The 25,803-nt window shown below is 48.1% G+C and overlaps 2 protein-coding genes across 2 annotated transcripts in view; one reads left to right on the top strand and one right to left on the bottom strand.

Moving 5' to 3' along the window:
* The window catches only part of CUNH2orf76 (chromosome unknown C2orf76 homolog), a 31,520-nt gene extending 20,899 nt beyond the window's left edge, over positions 1-10,621 (top strand). Inside the window, exon 4 of the mRNA XM_061369972.1 lies at positions 9,840-10,621. Coding sequence (XP_061225956.1) covers positions 9,840-9,985 — 146 coding nt within the window. The 3' untranslated portion in view covers positions 9,986-10,621. The remainder of the gene's footprint in view (positions 1-9,839) is intronic.
* Positions 1,921-25,798, bottom strand: STEAP3 (STEAP3 metalloreductase). The gene is made up of 5 exons (XM_061369970.1): positions 25,504-25,798; positions 13,328-13,811; positions 12,347-12,874; positions 10,628-10,792; positions 1,921-2,279 (listed from the first exon to the last, which is right to left on the bottom strand). The coding sequence occupies exons 2-5, from the start codon at positions 13,808-13,810 to the stop codon at positions 1,989-1,991; spliced, it is 1,467 nt and encodes a 488-aa protein (XP_061225954.1). The 5' UTR covers position 13,811; positions 25,504-25,798; the 3' UTR covers positions 1,921-1,988.
* Positions 25,799-25,803: the final 5 nt, after the last annotated feature.

The raw sequence follows: 25,803 nt of genomic DNA, 5'->3' as shown, positions 1-25,803 counted from the left end.
GAAGAGCTGGCTTCAGTGTGCACTTGCGGCCCAGAAAGCCAACCGTATCCTGGGCTGCATCAAAAAGAGTGTGACCAGCAGGTCGAAGGAGGTGATCCTGCCCCTCTGCTCTGCTCTTGTGAGACCTCACTTGGAGTATTGTGTACAGTTCTGGTGTCTTCAACATGAAAAGGACATGGAACTGTTGGAACAAGTCCAGAGGAGGGCCACAAGGATGATCATGGGACTGGAGCACCTCCCATATAAAGACAGGCTGAGAAAGTTGGGGCTGTTCAGCCTGGAGAAGGCTGAGTGGAGACCTCATAGCAGCCTTCCAGTATCTGAAGGGGGCCTGTAGGGATGCTGGGGAGGGACTCTTCATTAGGGACTGTAGTGATAGGATAAGGGGTAATGGGTTCAAACTTAAACAGGGGAAGTTTAGGTTGGGTATAAGGAAGAAACTCTTTACTGTGAGAGTGGTGAGGCACTGGAATAGGTTGCCCGGGGAGGTTGTGAATGCTCCATCCCTGGTGGTGAAGACCAGGTTGGACAGAGCCTTGGGTAACATGGTTTAGTGCGAGGTGTCCCTGCCCATGGCAGGGGGGTTGGAACTAGATGTTCTTAAGGTCCTTTTCAACCCTAACTATTCTATGATTCTATAATGATAATTTTCACTTATTACCTTGATAATGAGACTATCACCTTCTGGCAGTAATAAGCTTTATTTCCATAAATTTTAGGTAATCATACAACTCTACTACTGCCATTAAAGTAATAGTATGATTTAAGGGGAGAAGAGAAGAAAGATTCAAACGAGATCTGATATAATTATATAGATCTGTTCAAAATATCTTTTATAAACTTTGGATGCCAGTGATTAAAACTGGCCTTACTCTTACAGCTTTTCAGTTGGTTCTTACATATCCCAGAGGCACATGGTAGGCAATACAGAAAATAAAAATATAAAGAGTTTACATTTCAGTTATATATTCTGCAATAATGTATATATCTCTGTGTGTACATATATACAGAGAGAGAGAGAAAAACTCCAAGTACAAAACCAATTTTGGTACATTTTAAGCTAACTTCACTGAACCCCCTATCGACATTAAAAATGTGTAGGGAAAAGGTAGCTGAAAAATTCCTCAAGCTACTTCTCAGTGTTCCAGAACCAGAAGTTACACGAACAGTTGTGTCAAAGGTTTTAAGGATCAGTCGCCTACAGAGGGCACCATTTGAAATGCTATTCTGCATTTGCAGGAATTGGTTTCAGTCCTTCAAAGGGACGGTGACTGGCTGGACTGTATGTCAGCGCAGGCATTACCTGGAGACACTTGACCAGCGTTTTTCTAGAGGCTGTGGAGCTGCAGTTACTGTGGGGATGTTGAGCTGGCTCGTCTGTCCATCTGGGCTTGTGTCCATCTGAAAAGCACCATGCTGACTCACTGACAGAGCTAGCTCCTCAGGTAGGTCCAGGTGCTGGACTCTGCTTCTGCTCATGAAAATAATCCCTTTGCCATTGATAGGAAAGGGTACGCGGGTGTTGAAAGTCATGTAGGCAGAGCAGAGATGCAAAACTTACTTCTGCTGGGCAGAAAGGTGAGGTTTTAACCTTGCAGTGACTGTGCCACTTCATATTAAAAAAATAAAAGGCATTGAAATTTATGAGAGCAGCTAGGGAATCAACTGAGAAGTACTCATCTGGGGAGCTGCCAGACAGCACTTCAAGTGACTGATCTGACTAACAGAGTCCATCAGTTTCCCATGTATTAGTGCTGCTAGCTCAGCTTTCATGGTCATTTTTAAGGCAATAACTGTCCTAGCAAATTGGCAATAGAATTTTACTACTACTGTCTAAACTAGTTTCATGGTCATCCATTTTTCTAAAGTCACCAGTGTTTATTATTTTCCTACAATTGTACCAAAACATACACATATATGAGAAAAAGAAGCATCTTTATAAAAATGTTGATAGTGCTTTGTAATCCTCTGTCACAGCCAGGGCTCCGTTAGACATTGCTAGAGGTCTCTCCGCTTGAATATTTCCCTGTTGCGCTGGGCAGAACAAACTTCACATATCTCCCCTTCTCCCAGCCCCTCCTGATTCGCTGAAGTCTTTGCTGGATGCAGGGCAAACTGAAGATGACTTTTGCTAGAATCACAGTACATGGGACAAGCAGCGTGAGCGTGTAGGTTGGAGGCAGGTAGAATTTGTACTGGTTCTCATCGAAGGCCCTCGACCATCCGTATGTGAGTGTGTGCAGAGTGCTGATTACCAAGGCAATAAATCCAAGGGTGGACTAAAGGGAAGAGGAACACATGCTAATTAGCAGAGGATCTTGTGCCTGGCTATTTTCCTATATTTTTTTTTACACTATTTAGTAAATATATGTAACACAGAGAAAGCAATGAGTATTCCTGCATTTCTCAGGCAGAATAAAACACAACTGGAAGCCTTTCCTGGGTAGCACTCCAGACTGTTTTCTTTTTCTAATCAGAGGCTAAGTGTAATACTAGAAATGCAGCAGGAGCTTCCCAGAAGATGCTGCCAACACGGCTGAGAGGTGGGCTCTGCCTCCATGTGAAGCAGCAGCCCCCAGCTCCTATTGAGCACATAAGTGTGGGCAGCTTGCAAATGCTCCTCCCAAGCTGCAGCTGCCAGTTCCACTGCCTGCTGGTCCATGGCTGGCAAGAGGCTGCTGACTGGTGGGGTGAAGCTTCAGCATCGTGGCTCTGGACCAGCAGTTGGCACTGTCAGACGTTGGTGAAGCTGCAGCTTCACGCAGAGCAAAGATACCTTCAGGTAATTGCCATCATCTACAGGGAAATGAGACTGTGGAGACAGAAGTGCTCTGTTCTGAGATGGGCAACAGCCCTGAATGTTTTCCTTCTCTGTTCTAGGGATCTTTGTTGGTTCATGACCCAGTCTGTCATGCATCAGGCTGTGTGATGGACTTGATTCTTGAAATGGGGAGTCAAGAGCCCTTTATCACTCAAGGAAGCAGCAAGAGCCCAGCCCCTGTTCTGTAGACACAGACTTAACCCATTTTCAGCTGAGACCATGGCTCCCAAGCACCCAGAGACAATATTTTGCCTGATGGTTCCAGCTCCCTTTAAAGGTTGCTTGCAAGAGGGGTTTTAAACTATGGTCCCCTCACTGGTGTTTTCCTGCCACCATCAGAGGTGGTGGCCCCTGAGCTTGCCTGCTGGCACTCAGCAGGAGCCAGGTACTCACTTCTGAAGGCATCTTGAAGTGTAAGCCTTTGGTGCTGTGTTTTCATATAAAAGCTTGGGAGTATTGCTCTGCTGCCCAGCTTTGAATGATTGGTCTAAGCCTGCAGTAACAAACAAATTTCAAGATGCCTAGACAGGGAAAATTTCGCTACCGATGTCCCTAACTTAGGGAAGGAAAGCCTTTACAAATCAAAATATTTGGCTTGGCACACCTTGGCAGAGATCAACAAGAAACATGGTCTTCCTCAAGGTATGTCCAGGGAAGACATATTGAGCTGCTCTGATCTTCTCTCCAACAGGCAAAAAACAATCCCTGGGTGGCAAAAGGCTGCAAATACCAGCTTGAGTCTCATCTGGCAGAGCAGAGATGTAAAGCAGGGCAGACGAAATGGGACAGAGTGAAGTCCAAGGGCAACAGATGTTTTCTGCCCTGGGTGGAGACTGCTTTTCAGCCCAAGCAGGGCTCTATGCATAGCAGACATGTCAGAGCTGGAAATAATTTGCTCCTCTGTAGTTCCTCTTCCAACCGCTGCTGGTACTGGGGCAGAGTAGGAGTGGGAATTACTGGGACAAAAGATGACAAACCATCACAGGTGCTCAGTGACCTATCTTTGTGCGCAGATGACAGGGCGCATGAGACTAAAAAAGCTAATTGTCAAAAAACATAGATAAACTGCTGGTGGCTGGAAACAGTGCTGGCAGCTCCTCAGACAGCAGCAGTGGGCTGATCCGCTTGTAACACACAGAGGGGCTGTCTGGTGAGAGCAGAGGGTACCTGGGAAGGGTGCCAGTGCTGATGTTGGCTGAAGGACATGTGGTCAGGAGGGCCCCATGGCTGCACCCACCAAGCAAGCTGTCAGGTGTGTACAGGTTGGGCTGTAAGTGCATGAGAAACAAAAGTTTTGCTAGTGGCAGCCTCGCTCAGTACGTGTAGCTCAATATATACTCTGTGTAGTGCAGTGCAGAGCCTGCTGAGCACCCCATGGCAGCTGATTTGCCAACATGCTTAGCCCTGACACTGCACTGAGTTTTGAAGCTCTACTCTCGTTTATCCTCCCCATGCAGATCCTGGCTATGAATCTTACTTTTTTTTGTTTTAAACAGTGGCAGGGGTTTCTTTTGCACTGTCACAGCATGGGCAGTGTGGTGCCACCACCCATGTAAGGTGTTAAGGCCCTCTGCAAGACAGCTGTATGGAAACGGTATCTTCCTAATGCGGGCTTTGCATGTATTTTCTATTCTTTATTAACTCTTCTGTCTTCCCCATCTCCCTGGTGACTGTGAGGCTCCCTGTGAAGGTGATTCAGTCACATGTGCCTCATTTAGAAATGTCTAGGCAGCACCCAAACCAAGCAGCCCCTTCCTGACCCAGATACATTTCTGTCTTCTGCTGTCATCAGTCCCGTGAAGTCATTAGCTCCATGGAAGTGGCTCTGGTTAACACTCCATCAACAGGAGGGTTAGGAAAGGTCTGATGACAGATTCTTTATATCTTGAAATACATAAGCTAATAAAAAAAACAGGTCAATTCAACCTTCAAATTCCAGGAGGATTTCTCAGGATGGGAAGGTGAAGGCAGTCATACACATTTTTGCTTCTCAGCCAATTAGAGTTGATTTGTAAATCACTGGGGAACATTAAAGATGTCTCCTATAAGTTGAATTACATATGAATCATTCCTGTTATCCAGTGTCTAGATTCTGTACATTTTCTGTTAATCAAAACAGGACATATAGGGGAACAATTTATCAATATTTAATTGAAATTTTTCTTTGTGCAGAAACTACTACAAAATTTAATCACTTTTGTTTCTGAAAACTTAGCAACAATCCAAACAGGATTTTCAGTCCACCAGGCAACAGATGTGTATTTTAAGAGCATGGCAGTATCCCATGACACCAGTACAGGCGCATACACTGCTGCTGGACAATGTCAGACTTGGGAAGCTTCAGATAAGGGGGAAACCAAAGTGGCTTCTGAATTTGTATTAAGGCCCAGCCCTCTCTTAAATGTGGCTCTTGGTGCAGTGTCTCAAAAACTCCAGGCTCTTCAACTGACATGACAATGAATTGCTGTATTTTCTGGAAAAAGTCTGGCTGGGGCAGCTGTGCTCTGCATTTTCCCTCTCTTTCACTTTTCCCAGGCATGGGAAGCCACGATGCCTCTGATGCACTGCAAACAGATCAAGTGCTAGACATCCCAAATATTTGAGAAAGCAGCCTCACGCTTCACCTTTTGTATTTACGTGCTGCTGCTGTGCATTAATTCAGGGAGGATCACATCGCACTATGTGAATATTAATCTCTAGAGGCTGGGAGCAGTAGCTGTATCTGCTTTAATTTCTTCAAGAAACTTATTGAAGAGTAAATAATTTAGAAGAGTCCTCATTTAAAAAAAACAACCAAATAATAAAGAAACCCCAACTAAAATCAGAAGCTAACATGCTAGGAGATCTGTAACCTGCTCTTTTGATATGACATTTCCACAGTAGGGCACAATACCAGCTGTGCCTCTCCTGCATATGATCAGTTGGAAGCTCATGTTGCACTGTCATGCTTTATCCCCCAGGGATAGAAATAGGCATGAGTATCTTTCCATGAACTAGGCCAGCCAGTTCCCATACAGGGCAGCCAAGAGCTATTTTGGAACTGACCATCATGTATTTGGTCCCAGCGCTGACATATCTTCAGAAAGATGTAGGAAAAGGCCCCACAGGGCAGATGCAACAGTTGTGTTACATGCACTGGTAGGAGATGGCAGCACTACCTGCCCCAACAAATAACAACCAATAGTCCAAGAGGAAATGGCCTCAAGTTACAGCAGGGGAGGTTTAGATTGGAAATTAGGAAAAATTTCTTCCCTGAAAGGGTTGTCAAGCACTGGAACAGGCTGCCCAGGGAAGTGGTGGAGTCACCATCCCTGGAAATATTTAAAAGATGTGTAGATGTGACACTTAGGGACATGGTTTAGTGGTGCACTTAGCAGTGCTGGGTTAATGGTTGGATTTGATTATCTTAAGGGTCTTTTCACAGTATCACAGTATGTTAGAGATTGGAAGGGACCTCAAAAGATCATCTAGTCCAATCCCCCTGCTGGAGCAGGAACACCTAGATAAGGTTACACAGGAACGTGTCCAGGCGGGTTTTGAATGTCTCCAAGGAAGGAGATTCCACAACCCCCCTGGGCAGCCTGTTCCAGTGTTCCGTCACCCTCACTGAGAAGAAGTTTCTTCTCAGGTTTAAGTGGAACCTCTTGTGCTCCAATTTGTACCCATTACCCCTTGTCCTATCATTGTTTGCCACTGAGAAGAGCCTGGCTCCATCCTCGTGACACTCCCCCTTTATATATTTATATACACTAATAAGGTCACCCCTTAATCTCCTCTTCTCCAAACTATAGAGACCCAGCTCCCTCAGTCTTTCCTCATAAGGGAGATGCTCCACTCCCTTAATCATCTTAGTTGCCCTGCGCTGGACTCTCTCCAGCAGGTCCCTGTCCTTTTTAAACTGAGGGGCCCAGAACTGGACACAATATTCCAGATGAGGTCTCACCAGGGCAGAGTAGAGGGGAAGGAGGACCTCTCTCGACCTACTAACCACCCCCCTTCTAATACACCCCAGGATGCCATTGGCCTTCTTGGCCACAAGGGCACAGTGTCAGCTCATGGTCACCCTGTCGTCCACCAGGACCCCCAGGTCCCTCTCCCCTACACTGCTCTCTAACAGGTCGTTCCCCAGCCTATACTGGAACCTGGGGTTGTTCCTGCCCAGATGCAGGACTCTACACTTTCCCTTGTTATATTTCATCAAGTTATTCCCCACCCAGCTCTCCAGCCTGTCCAGGTCCCTCTGGATGGCAGCACAGCCTTCTGGCGTGTCGGCCACCCCTCCCAGCTTAGTGTCATCAGCAAACTTGCTGATAGTACACTCAATTCCCTCATCTAAATCGTTGATGAATATATTAAATAATACTGGTCCCAGTACCGACCCTTGAGGCACTCCACTAGATACAGGCCTCCAACTAGACTCCGCCCCATAGACTACAACTCTCTGGCTTCTCTCCTTCAGCCAGTTCACAGTCCACCTCACTACCCGATCATCCAGACCACACTTCCTCAATTTAGCCGCAAGGATGCTGTGGGAGACCGTGTCAAACGCTTTGCTGAAGTCGAGGTAGACCACATCCACCGCTCTACCATCATCCATCCACCGTGTTATTTCCTCATAAAAGGCTACGAGATTGGTCAAGCACGACTTCCCCTTGGTGAAGCCATGTTGACTGCCCCTCATAACCCTCTTATCCTTGATATGCCTTAAGATGGCACCAAGGATAAGGTGTTCCATCACTTTCCCAGGAATGGAGGTGAGGCTAACCGGTCTATAGTTACCCGGGTCCTCCTTCTTGCCCTTTTTGAAGACAGGAGTGACATTTGCTTTCCTCCAGTCCTCAGGCACCTCTCCCGTTTCCCAAGACTTGGTAAAGATGATGGAGAGCGGTCTAGCAATGACCTCCGCCAGTTCCCTCAGCACCCGCGGGTGCATCCCATCTGGACCCATGGATTTATGGATATCGAGATTGCTCAACTGGTCTTTAACCCATTCCTCATCTACTAAGGCAGACCGCTCCGTTGACCTATCTTCATCCGAGGTCTCAGCGGTACAGGGCTCTTCAGGACTGCCTCCGGCAGAGTAGACAGAGACAAAGAAGTCATTCAGTAACTCTGCCATCTCTGTATCTTCTGTCACCAGGGCACCCGTCCCGTTCATCAGCGGGCCTACATTGCCTCTGGTGTTAGTTTTACCTGCCATGTATTTGAAAAAGCTCTTTCTGCTGTCCTTGACCCCTCTCACCAGCTTTAATTCCAAGGAGGCCTTAGCCATCCTAGCAGCTTTCCTACATCCTCTAGCAGCAGTCTTATATTCTTCCCAAGTGGCCAGCCCTTCTTTCCATGACCTGTAAACTCTCCTCTTCCACTTGAGCATACCGAGCAATTCCCTATTTAGCCACGCAGGTCTCCTGACCCTCTTCCTTGACTTCCTACGTGTCGGGATGCTCCGATCTTGAGCTCGGAAAAAGCAGTCCTTGAACGTCAACCAACTATCTTGGGCCCCTTTCCCTTCAAGCAGCCTAGCCCACTGGATTTCCCCTAGCAATCGCTTGAAGAGGCCAAAGTTTGCCCTGCTAAAGTCCAGGGTTGCGATTCTACTTGCTATTCTACTGACCCTACCACACAAGGTCCTGAATTCTACCATCTCGTGGTCGCTGCAACCAAGGCAGCCCTCAACCTTCACTCCTTCAACCAGACCCTCCTTGTTAGTGAGGATGAGATCCAGCAGCGCACCTCTCCTGGTTGGCTCATTCACCATTTGCATGAGGAAGTTATCATCCATACACTGGATGATACATTTTCCAACCTAAATGATTCTGTGACAACTTACATGTTACATGACACAATGCTGTCACCCTCCAGGAGTGCCGCAGGGCTGCCAGGGTAACAAAAAAGAAATGCAGGGGGTTTTAATGCCTTACTCCAGGCAGCAAGGAAAGACTTTGTTTGGGATTCCTGGTATGGGATGCCTAAGTCAGGATCAATTTATCCAACGACCCAGCAGCTGCAGCTCTCCCCTGAGACATGGTGGCAAGAATTAATATGCTCCTGTTGTCCGATATGAAAGAGAGTTTTAAAGCTGGGTCTCCCGTCTCCCTGAGGGACAGTCTCCTGGTATCAAGCTCTCCTGGTGAGGCTCTTCTACTCAGTGTAAATAATTACTTGCTAGCCCACAGCAGGAGAGGAAAAGACAAAAACTGACTTGCTTGCTTGGTGATTGGGGCATTTGTGGGGGAAGTGGAGAGAGCAGGCATCAAACTCCTGCTCTGATGAGTACTGAATTATTTATATGGCATGGAAGAGCTTCAACAGGAGAGGCAGAATGATAGATATTCACCTCTGCACCTGTGAACCCTGCCCTCCCCTTTTGAAAGTTTTAAGTGTGTGCTGGTGTGATGCACAGAGAGGGTCTGCAGGGAAGATACAGGGGGATGAGGTCCCATAGGAGCTCACACATGTTGGGGTGTCTCATGGTGTCACTGCAGCAGAACGAGATGCCTGGTGCATGCAAAGCAGCAGTGACATAGGAGACACAAGTAACAAGGGATTTTAGGGCTATGGGATATGACAGTGACGTGGTGAGTGAAATGTGACCTCAAAATCCTTTCTAATGTGCAGGTAATACTTGAGGAGTCATTCCCTGCTATCCTTAATTAGCCCTAAGCCTGGTTCCAAGCACATCTCTTGGAATGTTGCAGCCCCTGAGTTTGGGGTTTGTGAATGTCCCATGTGGTGGACTCAGGTCACTGAGGAAATTTGGCCCTTGAGAGCTTGGACATTGCTGCAAGTGGAAAGAAGACTCCTAAACCACTGACTGATCTTGGAGAAAGAAAAATTACATTCCTGATTTACTTTTTGTGTCAGACATGGTCTTTTCATTCAAATCATATTCAGTTCTTTGTGCTTCTTGGACTCTGGCACTTTTATAGACCAGCCTAAGCATTTTTGAACCTGTCTATTGATAATTTGGGTGCATGCAAGCTCTGCCAGACCTGACCTTCCCCTGCTCTCTTCTCAGGTACTTTCCTTTACAGAAACTCACTCTGTCTGAAATGCAAGGGCAGATCTGTATCTTCCGGCCAACCATCTCCATGGCAGGTTACCTGCCTGCCCTCTACAGCCTGGTGCAAACTCCCCACAGCAGCTCCAACATGTTGTGCATGACTGATATACAACTGGCTTCAAGGGGGATCTTACCCATGGAAGTGAACAACCCTACGCTCTCAAAATAACCCCAAGGTTTTCTGCCTTTCTACTTTGTGTGACTTAAGGAGGTTTTTAGCTATGAATGACAGTGCTGCTCCCAGCCACTGAGTGAGGGGGAAAAGGACTCTACAAGTGGGTGTCACGTAGGCAAAGCTCACACTGTTTTTTTTCTCAAGATCTCCAAGTAATACTGCCAAATGCAGGGTGAGAAACCAAGATATTAAAGACTCTCTACTGCTAAGGGTGCCACTAATCTTCATGTGGGTGCCCATGGCACATTACATTCTACCTTTCCCCTGAGAGAAGCACCCCATGCAGACAGGGTGAGCCCTGAAGGAGAGCAGTGTGTCCCCCCCCGGGACACCCACATCCTTCTGCTCTGCTATTGCTTCTCGGTGTCACCTCCTGAACAGGGTGTCCATGGCTCCAGGGTGCATGGGGAGGTGTGGAGTGGCACGCTTTGCCCCTGACACTGGTGTGCAGCTTGCAGTTGCCGTGCTGGAGCAGGGATGTACTGGGATGACAGGTCAACTTGTACCCTCTGCGTGAGGGCCAGACTCTGCAAAATCACTCTCTGGCATCAGTAAATACCAACTTTACCTGAATGAAACTGAATTCTCTCCAGTTAAGAGAGTTCGCGATGGATGGAAGTGAAGTAATGGCAAGCAACGACAGCAAGCCCAGGGCAATTATTCCAACAGAGATATAAATCTCCATCCTCCAGACTTCCTCCTCTACCCAGATATTCATCTTCTTCTCCACAGCCTGGAATGACAATGAAGGTTTGTTGAAATGGAGTGCTTAGGAACAGAGGAGCTGAATTTTATCCGTATTTTGGTTTTGGAAGCAGGTTTCCTCGATGAACACTTGGTCCTATTCATGCCACCAGCACTATTTGTCTGTTTGGGAGGTGTGGAAATGCTGTTCTATCCCACCACCATTTGGCCAAAGCTAGACCTGATTTGAAGCCTACTGGGAGCAACTGCTGAATGTTTTCAGCTCCCATAGCCTGTAACCACAGCAGCAAGCCCCAAAGTTGCATTTGGAAAGATAATCAGAATGAGAAGTCAGTTTAAAGCCATGAAAACAAATACAGATGCTTGAATATGCAGTACTCTCCTAATAACTTTTGTTTTAAGTGCATTTAGGGGGGAAATTGTTCATGCTAATGGAAGGGAAGATGGGTTTTATGCTGCATGGCAAAGAGAAGCATTTAGAACTGTCCTCTTCAGCCCATTAAATGGACTTTATTAAACAAAGATGTTGCTAGAAAACAGGAGGTAGAGGGAAATGAACACAGGATGTTTGTCTGGGATTAATGTGTGACTGTGGCAGTGAAGAAGGACCTGCTCAAGGCTGGAGCTGAGAGGTTGGGGATGTTGTTTGATGGATGCCTTGGACAGGCACTGCTGCCAAAACCGGCCATCCTGCTCCCCTCTGCACCCACAGCCCTTTCCCTCCTCCTGGGGCAGGTATCCCAGTAGAGAAAACAGGCTGATTGTGGGGCAGTTGCTTCATTAGATTCCCCAATGAGCTGCACAAAGCTTGTGCCATCACATGAGAGAGTGGGGTAGAGCAGAAAGAAGCCAGGGGCAGGAGAAGGGCAGAATGCCATTTTCTCATGATACTGCCGAGTTACAGAGCTGGCTGAGTTGCCTGCAGGTAGCACTCTCACACTGGATGAACACTGACAAGAGTCTCAATAAGGCAGTAAAGTCCTTTTCCATTTCCTCCTTCTCTTAGACTATGACCAGTTCTTCACTATCCTGTTGTGAAACTCCTGGAAGCACGTTGTGAGGACGCACCTTCTACAAAACAACTCCCACTCCCCTAATTATGACTTGGTCACTCCAGCAGGCACCTACTGTGAATGTCAGTGTGAGCAAACAGGGCTCTCCAAAAATCTAGGAATAAAATTTGAGGAGTACTCTGCTTCTTCCACTACTGGATTTCTCCTAGCATTTTTTCTGCCTCTGCACCAGTCTCAGACACACCGGGTGCCAGGTACGGCTGGTTTCAAAGGCTTGCTCATGCTTCTGGGGAGCTATGGCACAGGGGATTTTGATCCTGGTCCTGCTAAGATGCATGTGCAGCACCCTGCTAAGATGGCTGGTTCTCAGTTCAGATAGATGCATACCTGATGCATGGTGTGTGGTTGCCCCATGGAGGAACAACTTGTATAGATAACAGCTTATTCCCACTGTCCCACCCATACTTTGGAAAATGAATGCAAAAGCCAAGGTACTAAGCCTATTACCCAACATCTGGATGTGTGTAGAAGATTATTACAGATGCTGACCTGAATACTACCCACATTACCTGCTTGACAGCTGTCTCAATTAACTGGTAGCGGTGGGAGCGGCGCATGGGCAGACAGAAGCTATACACGGCATGCAAAGCTGCACAGAAGAAGCTCAGGAGACCAATCTGCTTTCGGTGCTGGAGCCACTGGTCGAGCCAATCTGGAAAGCGCCTGTATTTGGTGCCATAATAGAGCTGTGAGCAGGCTGCCAGCACCCCAGGCAGGTAGACAAGAGACAGCATGACGTAGGCCACACAAGGCAGTGTTGTGTTGACCACCTCGATGGGGATCTTGTACAACTTGTTCTTCTGCTCCCTGATGTAAGGGTGGATGACCTGCCGGATCAGGTTGTAAGTGAAGAAGCAAATAAAAAGCCCCAGAGCCAAAAAGATGGGGATTTTCCAGGCTGGCAAGAGACGCAGTGGAATGTTCTCGATCTCAGAGGCTGATGACATGCAGCCCATATCTACAGGGGTGAATCCCATCACTTGAGCAATTTCTGCTACAGTGCGCTTGGCTTCTTGGTTATCTGAGCAAATTAGAACCTGCAATGAACAGAAATATAAACACAGGACAAAGAGAGATCAGGCTGCTGGGAATGAGTGTGTCAGGAAGGATACTAAAGGGAGCCTATGTTATGAGCACCATGCTTTCTGGCAGGCTTTCTTATGGGAATTTACCATGGCTGCCAAAGCCATCTCTCCTGGACAGGCTTCCTTTCACGTGCCCATCACCAGATTGTTCTACTGGTTGTGTTTAGATAAACAAATAATTAAATAAATACTTTTCACTTAGGCAGAGGCTCCAAAGACTACAGAGCATGAAGTAAGTGAGGGTAGTTAATTTCTGAGCAAAGAAATGTGGAAGCTATGGGGTGGTCTCTGGATGCCACAGCTAGCACTCAGGCCCCTTCTGCTGGAGCCTAAGGCCATTTTCGGTGCTGCCAGACCTCAGCTGCTGAAAGTTGGGATTTGGCCCTTGTCAGAAGAAAACAGTACCTGCTTATTTCCATCCCTGGCCCCTGACTGCAGTGTCCATGCAGAAACCACATTAAATCCCTTGACCACAGTGCAGGCTGGGAACAGCGAAGCCAAGTACTCAGCATTGGATTCTTTGTGATGGTTGATTTCGGTGTTGTTACTAACGTCCACCAGGATCTTGCCCACCAGCACATCAGCCAGGTCACAGAGAGTGGAGTAATGTTCCCTGTAAACTGCCACAAAAATGACATCTGTCTTCTTCACCGCCTCAGCCTGCAAGGTAACTTCTGCTGCGGAAGGGAAGAGGCCAGCCTTTCGCCTTGGGTTCCGGCTGCCAACCACCACCTTGAACCCGGAGCACACCAGGCGGATGGCCAACGACCGTGCAAAGTCCCCACTCCCCAGCACCCCGATGGTGCGGCCGGCTGCAGGTGTGATGCTGGGGTCACTTTCTATGGTCTGATGGCCCAGGAGGGGTTTGGCCATGTCTCTTCCAGACATCCTGGCAGGAAAACAAAGGGAAATGCAAGTTCATTGTGAAGCTCTAACAGAGATCCAAACCATACCTGTGGTCATGGGGAAGAACGTCACTTGGGCCACTTGAACAAAACTGCATGTGGTTTTGGTCCCAGTAGCCCAGGACCCACCAGTACTTGCTGGCTGCCAAACCCACCAGCAAGTGAGTGATAATGTACAAGCACCACTGGAGTGGGAAAAAACACCACAAGGGGTTGGAAGGCAAAGGGTTTTAGGAGGGTTTCTTGGATTTGTGTGATCCAGCACACTCATCCATCCTTTGCTGTTCTTCATTCTGGCATCTCACATTGCAAAGCCAGGGCAATGCTAACAGCAACCAGGACCAGCAACTCTCAGACCCCCATAAAGCTACCAGGCATCTTTCATAAAGACCAGAGCCAGGGGTCCGTGGGGATCCCTGAGCTTGCATTTGGGAAAGTCAGATGGGTTGCTTCTGATTTGCAGAAGCAGAATCTAGGCAGGGTGTTTCAGTTGAAATGAAAGTGTCCTAAAAGAGGTAAACGAAGAGAGCTACAGCCTTTGCTTGTTTCAATATTTGGGTCTGGCAAGTGGTGTTTGCTTCAGCTCCTCAATAAGTAATGAGAATTTACTCATGACATTTAAAAAATATATTAAAATATGATGGGATTTGCTCATGAAAGATCTTGATGAGCTTTACAAACATTAACGAATTTTGCCCTGTAACACTCTGCTCTCCTTAACGAATTAGATATTGAGCCACAGAGAGGTTTAAATCAGATCAATAAATTCACAGCACACCAGGCAGGCCTGGAGGTCAACAGAAACTCAGTTAGGGAACTGCCAGGCTGCTGCCACCAGCTGTTCAAATCTGCCTCTTGGCTTAAGGAATGGCAAATTTGCCCTTAAGGAATGGGGAACAAGACAACTTGGTTTTTGCAGAGTACAGTCTTGCCTGCCCAGTCAAGTTCTTTCAGAGTGAAGGTGACCACTCTGATGGGGTGACCTGGTCCCTGGCACAGGCTGTATTTTTCATGGGCTTTTGGAAATGTTCTTCACCCAAGGCTTTTCACCATTGGCACAGTAGCGGTGCAAAGGGGAAGGGCATTTCTGCATGAATAGTTACCAATGGGAAACAAAGGGTAAGAAGAAATAATTTTCATAATGGGAATAGGTTATCAAGAGATTTCCCTGAGGATCTGTGTTGTTCAACATGCTCATAAGCGATCTGGGAAAAGGAGTTAATATTGAGAAGATGAAGCTTTTGCGTGATGAACACTTAGGACAGTCAATCATTACTGATGAAGAATTTGCAGAAGTATCTTCTCATTCAAAGTGCCCGAGCACCAAAATTCACTACTGACACATGGCAAGAGCTGCCTATGGCCATAAGCCCCTCACCCCTAAATATATGTGCACTTTAATGAGCTGTAAATCTGTTAAGATCACTCAGAAAAATGATCTGAGGGTTGCATTACTCTCAAAATACCAGCTCGGTGCTCCCAGGCAGGCACACATCAAGCAGAGCCTGAGTTACTGGAGGAGAAGATCTCTTGCACAGGTATGAAAATCTCTCAGTCCTGCTCCTCATGAAAAGCCTACAAAACACCTTCAACAGATGGATGGTAAAACTGTATGATTCACACTATCCTGGATACAAAAAAATATCACAGCTTCAGTGACAATAGTGTTTCAGTGGCAGAGGTCTGCCTGCTCTCCTTGCCTCTCACCAAGTATCCCTTGTCCCAGGGACCAAATATACGTGTTCATGGAAGAAGTGCTTCCAGGAGAAAACAAATGCCAAAGAAAGACACGCAGACTTCTCCCCTTTAATAACACCTTTCCTCTGCTCTTCACACATCACGCAGACTTTCTTTCATGCTCTAGATAAGAAAGTCCTGTTAAACTCAGAATTACTCATACTTCACTCTGAAGTATGTTCCAGACCTGCAGAAGGGTTTCAGTGCTACAAGGCTGATTTGGTGATGCTGGCTGTGTCAGGTTGGTTAACCCAGGCAGCTGCCTGTGCACAGACCCCTGCCAGTCACCAGGACGTTAGCCATCTAGGAATTAGTAGGAAAGGCATACAAAACAACACAGAAAATGCTACTATACCACTGTATAAATCCATACTGAACAGCACATTGCAGTTCTGCTCACCACTGGAGAAAAAAAAGGGAATAAGCCTAGAAAAAAGCCATAGGGAAAGAGTGGGTGTCACTTTTCCCTGTCTGGAAAAGGGCTGTCAGCCTGGAAAAAAAAAACACATGGGTGAGGAGGGAGAAGGGACCACCTGGGCCTTCTCAAGGTGAAGAGCAACCTCACAAATGGAGCTCTGGTCAATTGCTGGAGTGTATCATGGAAACACCAGTCCTCTTTGTCCACAACCAGCCGTGCTGCAAAACCCCTAGTGTAAAGTAAAGCAGCATTATCTGAAAAGATGTTGGGTTGTTTTTCCTGGTTCCTTCTTATAAGGGTCTTTATCAAAAGCTCACTGCTTTACTTCTTAGAAACCTTCTTGCTGTACCTGAATTTGTGACCAGAACTATTTGTTCCAGGACCAACTCTATTGTTCAGCCTAATGAGCTTTCTTTCCTACACATTTCCCCACCTCCTTTTCCACCACCTGTATGCACAAACTGTTATCCCAAAACAGAGAAATGCATCTCTGGCTCTCAGCCAAGGGGAGAGAAATCAACATTCAGGGTGACAAAGTGGTTGTTACCCACAGACACATTTCATAATCGATCTAAAGCACCTCAGAAGCACTCTCTGTGCTCCCACTGGGACATGAATTTTGCTGCAAGCTAATTTTATTGTAGTGTGTTTTCTCTGTCCTGTAACTGCCACTGAACATGTAGAGAGATGTTGGCAATGTTTGGAGATAAACAGCTTTGCTGTCTCCAATTATTTTGATTAAAAAGGATGACAGAAGTAAATCGCTTTGAAGTCAGCAGGATAGTTGAAAAGTAAGAAGCCTCAAAATCTTTTATGTGGATCTTGGTGTGATTATTTGTCATGCTTTGACTGTTGAAGCTTTGGAGCAGGACCCATCCCTGCTGTACAGCCCTTGGTAGGATGGCAGCGTGGTCCCTGCTGCTGGCTGCCACCTGCCATCACTGCCATGCACCAAAATCCTCCCAAGGAAGGAGGAGAAAATCCCTCTTTCACTGTAAACGCACATCGCCAAGATAAATGCTGTGGTCTGTGCCTAACAGATGCCTGGAAATGGAGTGTCTGATTAGGCAACAGTTTCTTTCACTTCTATATCTCTACAGAGCACGCAGACCCCCTGTCTCCTGCTGCCGCCCCTGGCTTACCATGTCTACACCGCTTTTTCTGCATCTATGGGCTATGTGTTACCTGCTTAAAACTCTCCCTTCCAAAGCTAACTGTTCATGGCAAGGTCAACCCATCCAAAGCTAGTGCATCCACTGTGGTCAGGATGCTTGCAGAGCCACCTGGAAGCAAAGGAGGCCAAGAGTGAATACCATGGTGTTCAGACACATCTTTATCATCTTGCAGCCTTAGATAAACCTCATTTACTGATCTTCCCTATCAAGGATACTGCAGCCCTTCTGAGTTATGGCACATGCAATTCGAGATCGGTTTCTCACCAAGGAAGCAATAAAATGATTTAAAGCACAGCCCTCTGGAAGTAAACTAGCTTCAAGTCTAACTGGGAAGCAGTACCCTAATTAAAGTATCTAATGCAGTGTAAAGCTGCCCTTCAGCTAGGCTATTAACGATACCTTTATATCACTGCATGGGGATGCTATGTCCAGCTCTAGCATGCTTGTTCCTGTGTGTGTTCACTAACTGCATTGCAATTACTGCTATTATTTGCAGCACAATAGCAGTAATGGCAATGAGCAAGATGGGGAGCTCCCCTCTGCCAGACACCCTACCAAAACTGGCCAGAAGGCCTTGCCTGCCCCAGAGAATGGGATCAGACAGAGAAAAGCTGAGTGAAACGAAGCAGTCAAATCTCTGTTGCCCAGGCAGAGGGAGGGAGGGGCTCTCACAGAAGAAAAACACGGATAATTCGATGTGTTTTGCACCTGAGGCTTGGCCGAGGCTGTTAGCTTAGGCTCAGCGCCAGGCAAACAAGGTTTTTCTGCTTCCCTGCCCACACTGAGGGCCCTCACTCAGGTTTTGCAGCAGGACAGCAGGATGGGATGGAGCTGGCTGCAGGAGCCCACTCAGGTGTCTTTGGGCTCACAGAAGAGTCAATCTGCCAAGCAGATCATCCCCCACCGCTAACAGGGAGCTGGCTCAGTCGTTATCCTCTTTTGACAGACGTGGGGGACCGAGATACTGATGACAAAAGGACTCCAGCAAGTTTGCCTGGGAAGAACCAGATATTCTTGACCACATCTTTAACAACGAGACCACCTTTTTGGGCCCCTTTCACTTCCTCTGGTACAGCAGGATAGCCTAGCTGTCTCCTGCAACTTGCACTCTGGAGGTGCTTGAGTTACAAACCCTGAAGAAGGATGGACTTGTGGTGGCAAGGCACAAGCTTAATTTCAGTTCTGGCCAAAAGAAATCAAGACCCATTTCACTGTCTTGGTTTTCAGATTTGTCAGATAAAAGACAACTTAATGTTACCCCAACTCTAATAAAAAAAAAGGCAGTGTCTTAAGCATACAGCTGAGTCAAACTGTGCCAAAATACATGGCAGCAATCTCATAAGGAGCTCCATGTAATGGTCCTGCCCAGTGCAACTGGCTCCCGTTTGCACAGGAGCTCATCTCTGAGCTCAGCCTCATGTAGGCAGTCTGACCCAGCAGTACCTTGGCTAACACAACAGCTTTTGTGTCTTCCCTCAAGGTTAGCATTTGTTTAGTCGGACCACAACTGAGTCTTGAGTAGCTGTGAATTCAACCTGACCACAGATCATCACAGAGCCTGCTCTGTGCTTCAGCTTCTGCACTGGGTGTTATTTGAGATAAAGCACATAATTATCACCTACATCCCCTAATGAGCATGTGTGTTGAAAGACCAGAAGCCGCATGAGGAATCAGCTGATGTAGCAAAGCACTTGGTTAAGTCATTACATAGGTACGTTGTGCTTTCTGCACCGGGATGGTCCCTTTGGGTGCTGCCAGCCGTGACTGCCACCCAGCTCCATGGAGCATGGCCCCACAAACACACGCACTGGAGGAAGAGGAGTGATCTTTGCCCCCAGGGGACTTTTGGTCTGCATGGAGAGACCTTTGAACCATGAAGCTGCCCTACAGCTTCTGTTTGCAAAGCATCCCTGCTGCGTTAACCCTTGAGAAGCCCCAGCAGACAAGGAGCACTCAGCGCCTGAAGTCTCAATTCAGGTCTTACTGTGAGCAGAAATACTCACTTTTTTGTCTCCAGCTGTTTTATTTCCAGGGAAAATAAAAGCATTTAGGACTCTTTTCCGCACCTGGAATACCCCTTCAAGGAGCAGAGCAAGTACTGTGTACCTGTTGCGACTGGAACAGATTTTAAAAAGACAAGGGCTTATCCAAAGCTGCTTTAACCTCAGCTCTGGTGCACATTTGAGGAAACTTTTTGGTCCTGTCCAGGCTGACTGGAAATAAGCCCTCTGCTCTGCAGGAAAGGGAAGGAGGGGGAAAACCAGGCTTGCTGCCCCTTTCCTTCTTTCTCATTCCAAAGCAGAAGGAACTTCCCAAGGGCACAAACCAGGAACTGGCAAAGGGAATAAATCACCCTTCAGTATTCAGTCAGAGAAGCTGTGTTGCAAACATACCCAGGACACCAGCCAGGCCTTGAGAATGAGGAAATGCTGGCAGCTGGACTCCCCCTGCCACCATCCTTCGTCCCCTTCACTTGTGGGGCACATGGGGCATGGAGCACTGATGGGGAACAGGTGGGCTCACCCTGCACCTGTACTGCAGGGTGGGGAGGTGGAACAGGGGGGGATAGTCGTATCATGACTGCTGGGTGCTGAGGTTGTCACCTGTGATACTGTGGGGACAGATCTGCTGTGGGCTCCCCAGGTTTCTGTGACCCCAAACTTGCTGTGGGACCTGTGGGGTTGCTCCATGTTCCCCTAACACTGCTCTCCACCCTAATGAACTTTGCATTCCCAGGTCCTCATCCCTCCCCCTTCCCAGGGAAAGTGTTTCTGTTAAAACTGAAGCTCCTATAGAGTCCAGCTTTCTTCCTCTGTATATGTTGATCCAATTAACCTCATTGCTTCCTCTTGTACCCCCAAAGGACACAGCAAGTCATTTGCCCCCTTCTCTGCAGAACATTCTACATCTGGAGAATGGGTTTCACATCTCCGTCAGTTTTTCCTGCACAAGTGAAACCCAACTCTTTCCTCAGAGCTATTATTTGCCAAGTGTCCAAAACTCCTTGTTCTCATTTTTCTTAGAGGACTCCCAGAGCTGCATATTCCAGTCGAGCCACTGAAAGGCACCAGCTGGAGCAGAGATGCCACTTCCCCAAAGTGCCACTTCTCTTTCTTCACCCCAGCAGGCTGTTTGCTTTTGCAGAACTGTGTGACAGTGTTGACTCATGAGCCCCGGTGCCCATCACTCTGTTCTCTGGCTCATCATGGCCAGTGCCTGGCCGGTCACTCACCCAGTGTCCCCACGGTCAGTCCTACCACACAGGGCATAACATGTGCCCTGTTTTTTTTTTGACCAGATTTCCATTTGCCACAATCTTTAATTCTTAGTCTCTCCTCTAAAATATTTCCAGTCCCTCACAGCTCGGTATCACCTACAAATTCAGTACGTGCCTCCCTTCTCCATCACCCGCTAATGAAAACATGGGCTGACAGGCACTGACCTTCCCTGCTCCATACACCCTCCAGTTTAAACACTGATAAATACTGAGGATGTTGGTTCTGGAAGCCAGCAGTGAAGCCGACGGCATGCTCTTAACCACGAGTTGTTCTTCACCATCACTAAAATTTGAAAACATCTTTCAAAACAGGGAAAGTGGAGGAGAAAGGGCTACCAAAGTTTCCCATGGAGGCAAAATAACCTATTTTTCTCACAGATGCTCAGACATTTTGGGTACAGTTTTCCTATAGAAATATATCAGACTCTGGTCACTTTGCAGGGACAGTTTCCCAAGGTTTCACAGGCAATATTAATGCTGAGCAGAAAAAACACCTGCCTGTGACGTGGAACTGGAAAACAAACTTTTGGCCTGTTATTTTCAACAAAACTAAGCACAGTTACTCAATGATAGATAGTCCCCAAACTCTCCTCTCCCACACTTGTCTCCGAAGGCAAGCGGCCCTTCTTTGCAGTACCACTTCTCTGCAGGAAAGTCCTTGTCTGAAGAGCTTCCTCTGTTCTTCCACACAAAGATCTTGCTGCTTGTGCCTGCTGTGTTGACAGAGTAATGAGAAGCCTGAGAAGGACCTTCCCTGTAATAAAACTTCATAAAATGGAAATCTGAAAGTCTGGGAAGCCCAGAGTCTTTGTTGTAAGACCATGGAGAGCACACAGATGAACCAAAACAGGGTTTTGCTACAGCAGTGCTGATGCTGACATATCATACAGGATGGGTTATTTTCCCTGCTTTTCATCGCACAGTTATCAAGTGACATAAAGGGATGGTTTTATAACAACTTCAGGTGTTCTACTTAAGTCTTATGTGGCTTCTCTTTCTTTCTTTTGGGGTCTTCATTCACTTGCTGTTCTTACCAAGTTAATGGCTACCTCACCCATTTCTGAGCATTCCCCTCCCTGAAGTGCAGGGAGAGCAGGGAAGCAGCCAGAAGACCAAATTGATGGAAGCTTCTCAGATAGATCTAATAATGCCCTGAAGCCAGACAGGATGGGAGGAGGTGTTCCTGCCTGAAAGAAGCACCTGAGCTGGAGTAAATCTCTTCTGCTCTCTTCTGGGCAGTGTGTGTGCTGTTCTGCCAGGAGCTTGAGGGCTTCAGAGATGGTAAGACCTGGCTTCAGCAGTCACTGCAGGGAGCTGGCAGGCTCCAGCTGTTTAAAACCTCTTTGTTGCTTTCCAGGAAAGACACAGAGGAATTCCGCTGTGTGTGCATGGAAATATTTGGATTGGCTATTCGTTCACTGTAGCAACTGTTAGAAGGGTCTCCAAGATCAGCATTCCCTCACAGTTCTGATTTTGCCTCTCCTGGTGACTCAGAAGATGCACAGGACCACATGCGGGGAGAAGGTGGCCCAGGAGGAAGCGTGGGGTGGAGGGAAGATGCAATCTATGGCATAGGGTTAGACCAGCTCCTACTGATCTCGTGTTTCCCTTCCTTCAGAGCACAGGCACAGCACACAGTGCACAGAAGTAGCTCTGAGCCAGCTCTGAATAAACACAGGAGTGAAAATGGGGTGCTCTGCCCAGGAAAGGTCCTAATGTAGGGCCACGTTCTGCTGCTTCTGCACTTCCCAGCAGCTCCTGGGAAGCGCCTGGGAGAGAAGGGGCAAACGCAACCGGCTGACCATGTGATCCTGTTTGGGGACCCAGGTGGCTGGGAGACATATGGGAGACAGAGACTGAAAGTCAGCTAACTGCCCTGGGGTGAGCAGTCTGCCTTCCTACCCCCATTGTTTGCTTGTGCCTGGCAGAAACACAAGCCTTTGGTCCAACATCCTGGGGATCAGAGATCACTCCATCTTTTCCCTTGTACCAGCAGGGATCTTGAAGGTCAGCCCAGGGAGATGAATACACCTGGACCTTTCAGTTGAGGGACACTGAGCCACTGATGTCTTGCTATCTGGGTGCCATCTATTTTACACTTCTCCCTACTTTTCTTCACTCCTTCAAATGGGTGAGACCAACAGGAAAGGAGGAAGAAGAGGGAAATGTTACTGACCTGGGAGAAGATGGGAGGAAAAGCAAGGGTAGACATCAGGTGGCTTCACTGGGAAAGGACCACAGAAGGACGATGACTATGGTGATCATGCTGCCTTATGAATATAGCACTTGTTTTGCCTGAGCAGACTATGTTCTCTTGGGCAGGTTCAAGACATGCCACAGACATTCCTGCTGTGCTGAGCAGAAGAGGTGTCTGAGAAGGAGAATACCTTGGTATAAAGCAGCAGCTGCAGAAGCGTCCAACTCAAGGGTACCTTTTCCAGGAAGAGGGATTCTGGTGCACGTTTGCACGTGTACATGAGCAGGTGTGCACAGTGTGCCTTCCCCCAAGGGTCCCCACAACTTAGTGGGACCTGTGTGTGCTGGATGAGGACAAACACCACCTGTTTCACCACTACTCAGGTGAGCCATCCTGTGCCAAGCTGTGCTGACTGCTGCAGAGGGAATTAATGCTGTCAGCTTGGTCAGTTCTGTCCATCTGGGATCCCAGTTTGATGGTCTTTAATGTGCTTTTTTAAAACCAGCTCTTACGCTTAAGTACCTGAAGCAATACATGTTGGCATCTATTAGTGCTTGCACATGATCATGGTATCAGTGTACTTCAGTGGTGAACACATTAGCTACAGACCCTGATTCTTGAAGCCTGTGGTCCACGGGGAGCTCTCAGAACGTTTCTTCCAAAGACTACAGTGGTGTACTCATAGGAAGCAAATGGAAATGCATGTGTTACCACAATCAAGGCTTTAGAGAGACTCACTGAAAATCTGAGAACCTGGAAAAAGGATGGAAGGAATTTCTGTTTCAGTTCCTTAAACCCTGGGCAAAATCATCAAAATGTTCAAGTGATTTAGGCCCCAGAGTACCTAAGGACTTTTGGAAATGTCATGTAGGCTCCCATGTCGTGCTTTCAAAATGTTTTATCCTTGCAGTTACGCTACATTTCACTTTAACTTAGATGACGATTGGAAACTGCTCAATCTGCAGTAGGGCTGCAGGGAAAACTACTTTATGAAGAAGCAGTAAATTAAAATATGAAAATAATTAGCATTTTCCTCCATCATGCGCTTGACAAAAAGCTAATTCTAATCAGTGATGGGAAACTTATAGTTACAAATTTGTGGTATGTGACATACACTAGTTCTTGATGTATATTATTTCTTGGTATGTGACATCTCCTACCACAGCTGCTGGTGCCTTTCCTGCCTCTCGAGAGAGTTGGCGTGGCTGGCCTACTTCTTCCACCATCGGAAAAAATGTGTTTCCCCTGAATCTAAACCTGCTTCTATTTGTGGGTGTGATGTTACAAGGTCACAGTCAAAGCACAGTTCCTAACAATAACAAGCAAAACAAACCAAAAACAAAAACAAAAAGTAAACAAGCAAAAAGAAAAAAATATGCTTTCCAGATGCTTGTTTTCCTGGGGCTGGGTGGGGTTTTTTAAACAAAGACTTGTTGAGTCATCAACATTTTCTTCTTTCCAATCAGGGAGGAAATCAAATATGTGCAGTGACTATGGGATCTTGTATTTCTGTACTTTTATTTCACAGTAAATGTGATTTTAGAAGAGGAGAAAACTTAAGCTTGATGGAGGACTAACAAGATTTAAATACTGCATCTCCTCAGCCTTCAGGAGTATTGATGCAGGAGGCAATGGCCTTCCTCTCCCGCTGTCTCAATTTTGGTTTCTTGCCACGGAAGGCAATTTTCTCTGTGTTAGTTTTATTTAGACTACACTGAGGGACATCATCTGGGGTCCTCAGTATCAGTCCGTCCCCCTGCTTGATTCAGTGGGGTGCGGGCATTACAAACCCAAACGTTCCCCCAAGCTCCCTGTTGTTCATCACTGTCTCATGCACCCCTCAGGGCAAACGTTACACCCTGTAGGATGATCCTATTACAAAGTCAGCTTTCCAGTTCCTTCAGAGCTTTCATCCTTCTGTACTCCAACACGGATCCCATGCAGTCCCCCCATAGAGCACTCAACCCTTGTACCTTGTGTAAGCTCTGACACTGCTGCAGAACCCATGTCTGCTCCCTGCTCGCCTGAGGGACTGTGGGCCAAGATTTTCCCCAGGTTTTCTGTATCTCAGTGCTTTCCCCCTGGCTGGATAAAGCCACTCACCTCCTCAGAGCATATGTAGAGCTGAGAATGAAAAAGTGAAACCTAAGTGCAAACTGCCCTCTGCACGAGGGACACAACCCGACTTGCGCATCTATCTACATGTGCCACCCCACCGTACTCAGCAGGACTACAACACGGGTCTACCTGGACAGCAAAACCCGCTCCGGTTCAGGCCGGTCTGTGCCCCGTGCCAGCGGGTTTCCTCCACCTGCACGGACGTGTTCGGAAACGCCGGGAAAACGCCTCCAGCAGACACCCCTCACCGCAGCCGTGCACACCGGCCAGGGACGAGCATCCTACCGGCCTTTTACTGCTGATCACAGCATGTGGGACACACCGACACCCTTGGAAATTTCTGGCCGAGACCTGGCCCCAGCCCCAAACCCAGCACTCGCACCGCGGCGGCCACAGCCAAGACCGCCCTGGGGGCCGCTCCAGCTGCCGGCTCGGACCCCCTGCCCGAGCCCAGGGGCGGAGCGGCCGCGAGCGGGACCGGAACCCGCTCCCCATCTCCGCCGGTACGTGTCCCCGTACCGAGCGGACAGTCATCCCGAGCGGGGGCACCCCCGGCTGCACCTCCCTGCCGAGCCTAGCCGAACCGAGCCGAGCCGAGCCACGCCACCCCCGCCCCGCACCGCACGCCCGGCGCGGCCCGGCTGCTGCCTGTTCGAGCCCCGCTGCCGCTGGCCTCCGGCCGCGGGCAGCCCCGCCGCTCCGCGCCGTCCGCGCAGGGGCGAATCCCGCTGTGCCCGTTCCCCGCGGTGCTCACCTCTGGGCGGCGGGAGGGCGAGCGGAGCCGTCCGGTAGCGGTGAGCCGGTGACGGTGATGTCAGGCCGCGTGCTCCGCCCTCCTGCCCATGTGCCCGGCGGCGGCCGCCAAGGCACCCGCGCAGCACCGCACCGCTCGGCACGGCACGGCTTGGCACGGCTCCGCGCGACACGGCACGGTTCGGTTTAGCACGGCTCGGCTCAGCACGACACAGCCTGGCCCTGCACAGCTCTGCACCGCCGGGCTCCCCTCATGGTGCAGCACAGCATGGCACAACCTGGCCCGGCTCGGCACAGCCCG

This window comes from Neopsephotus bourkii, unplaced genomic scaffold (genome assembly GCF_033783945.1).
Source record: "Neopsephotus bourkii isolate Nb327-2 ecotype Australia unplaced genomic scaffold, CSIRO-AGI_Nbou_v1 NB_1526, whole genome shotgun sequence".
In the NCBI taxonomy this organism is placed as follows: Eukaryota; Metazoa; Chordata; class Aves; order Psittaciformes; family Psittacidae; genus Neopsephotus; species Neopsephotus bourkii.
The sequence above is the reverse complement of the archived record's forward strand: the minus strand, read 5'-3'. Positions and strand labels throughout refer to the sequence as shown.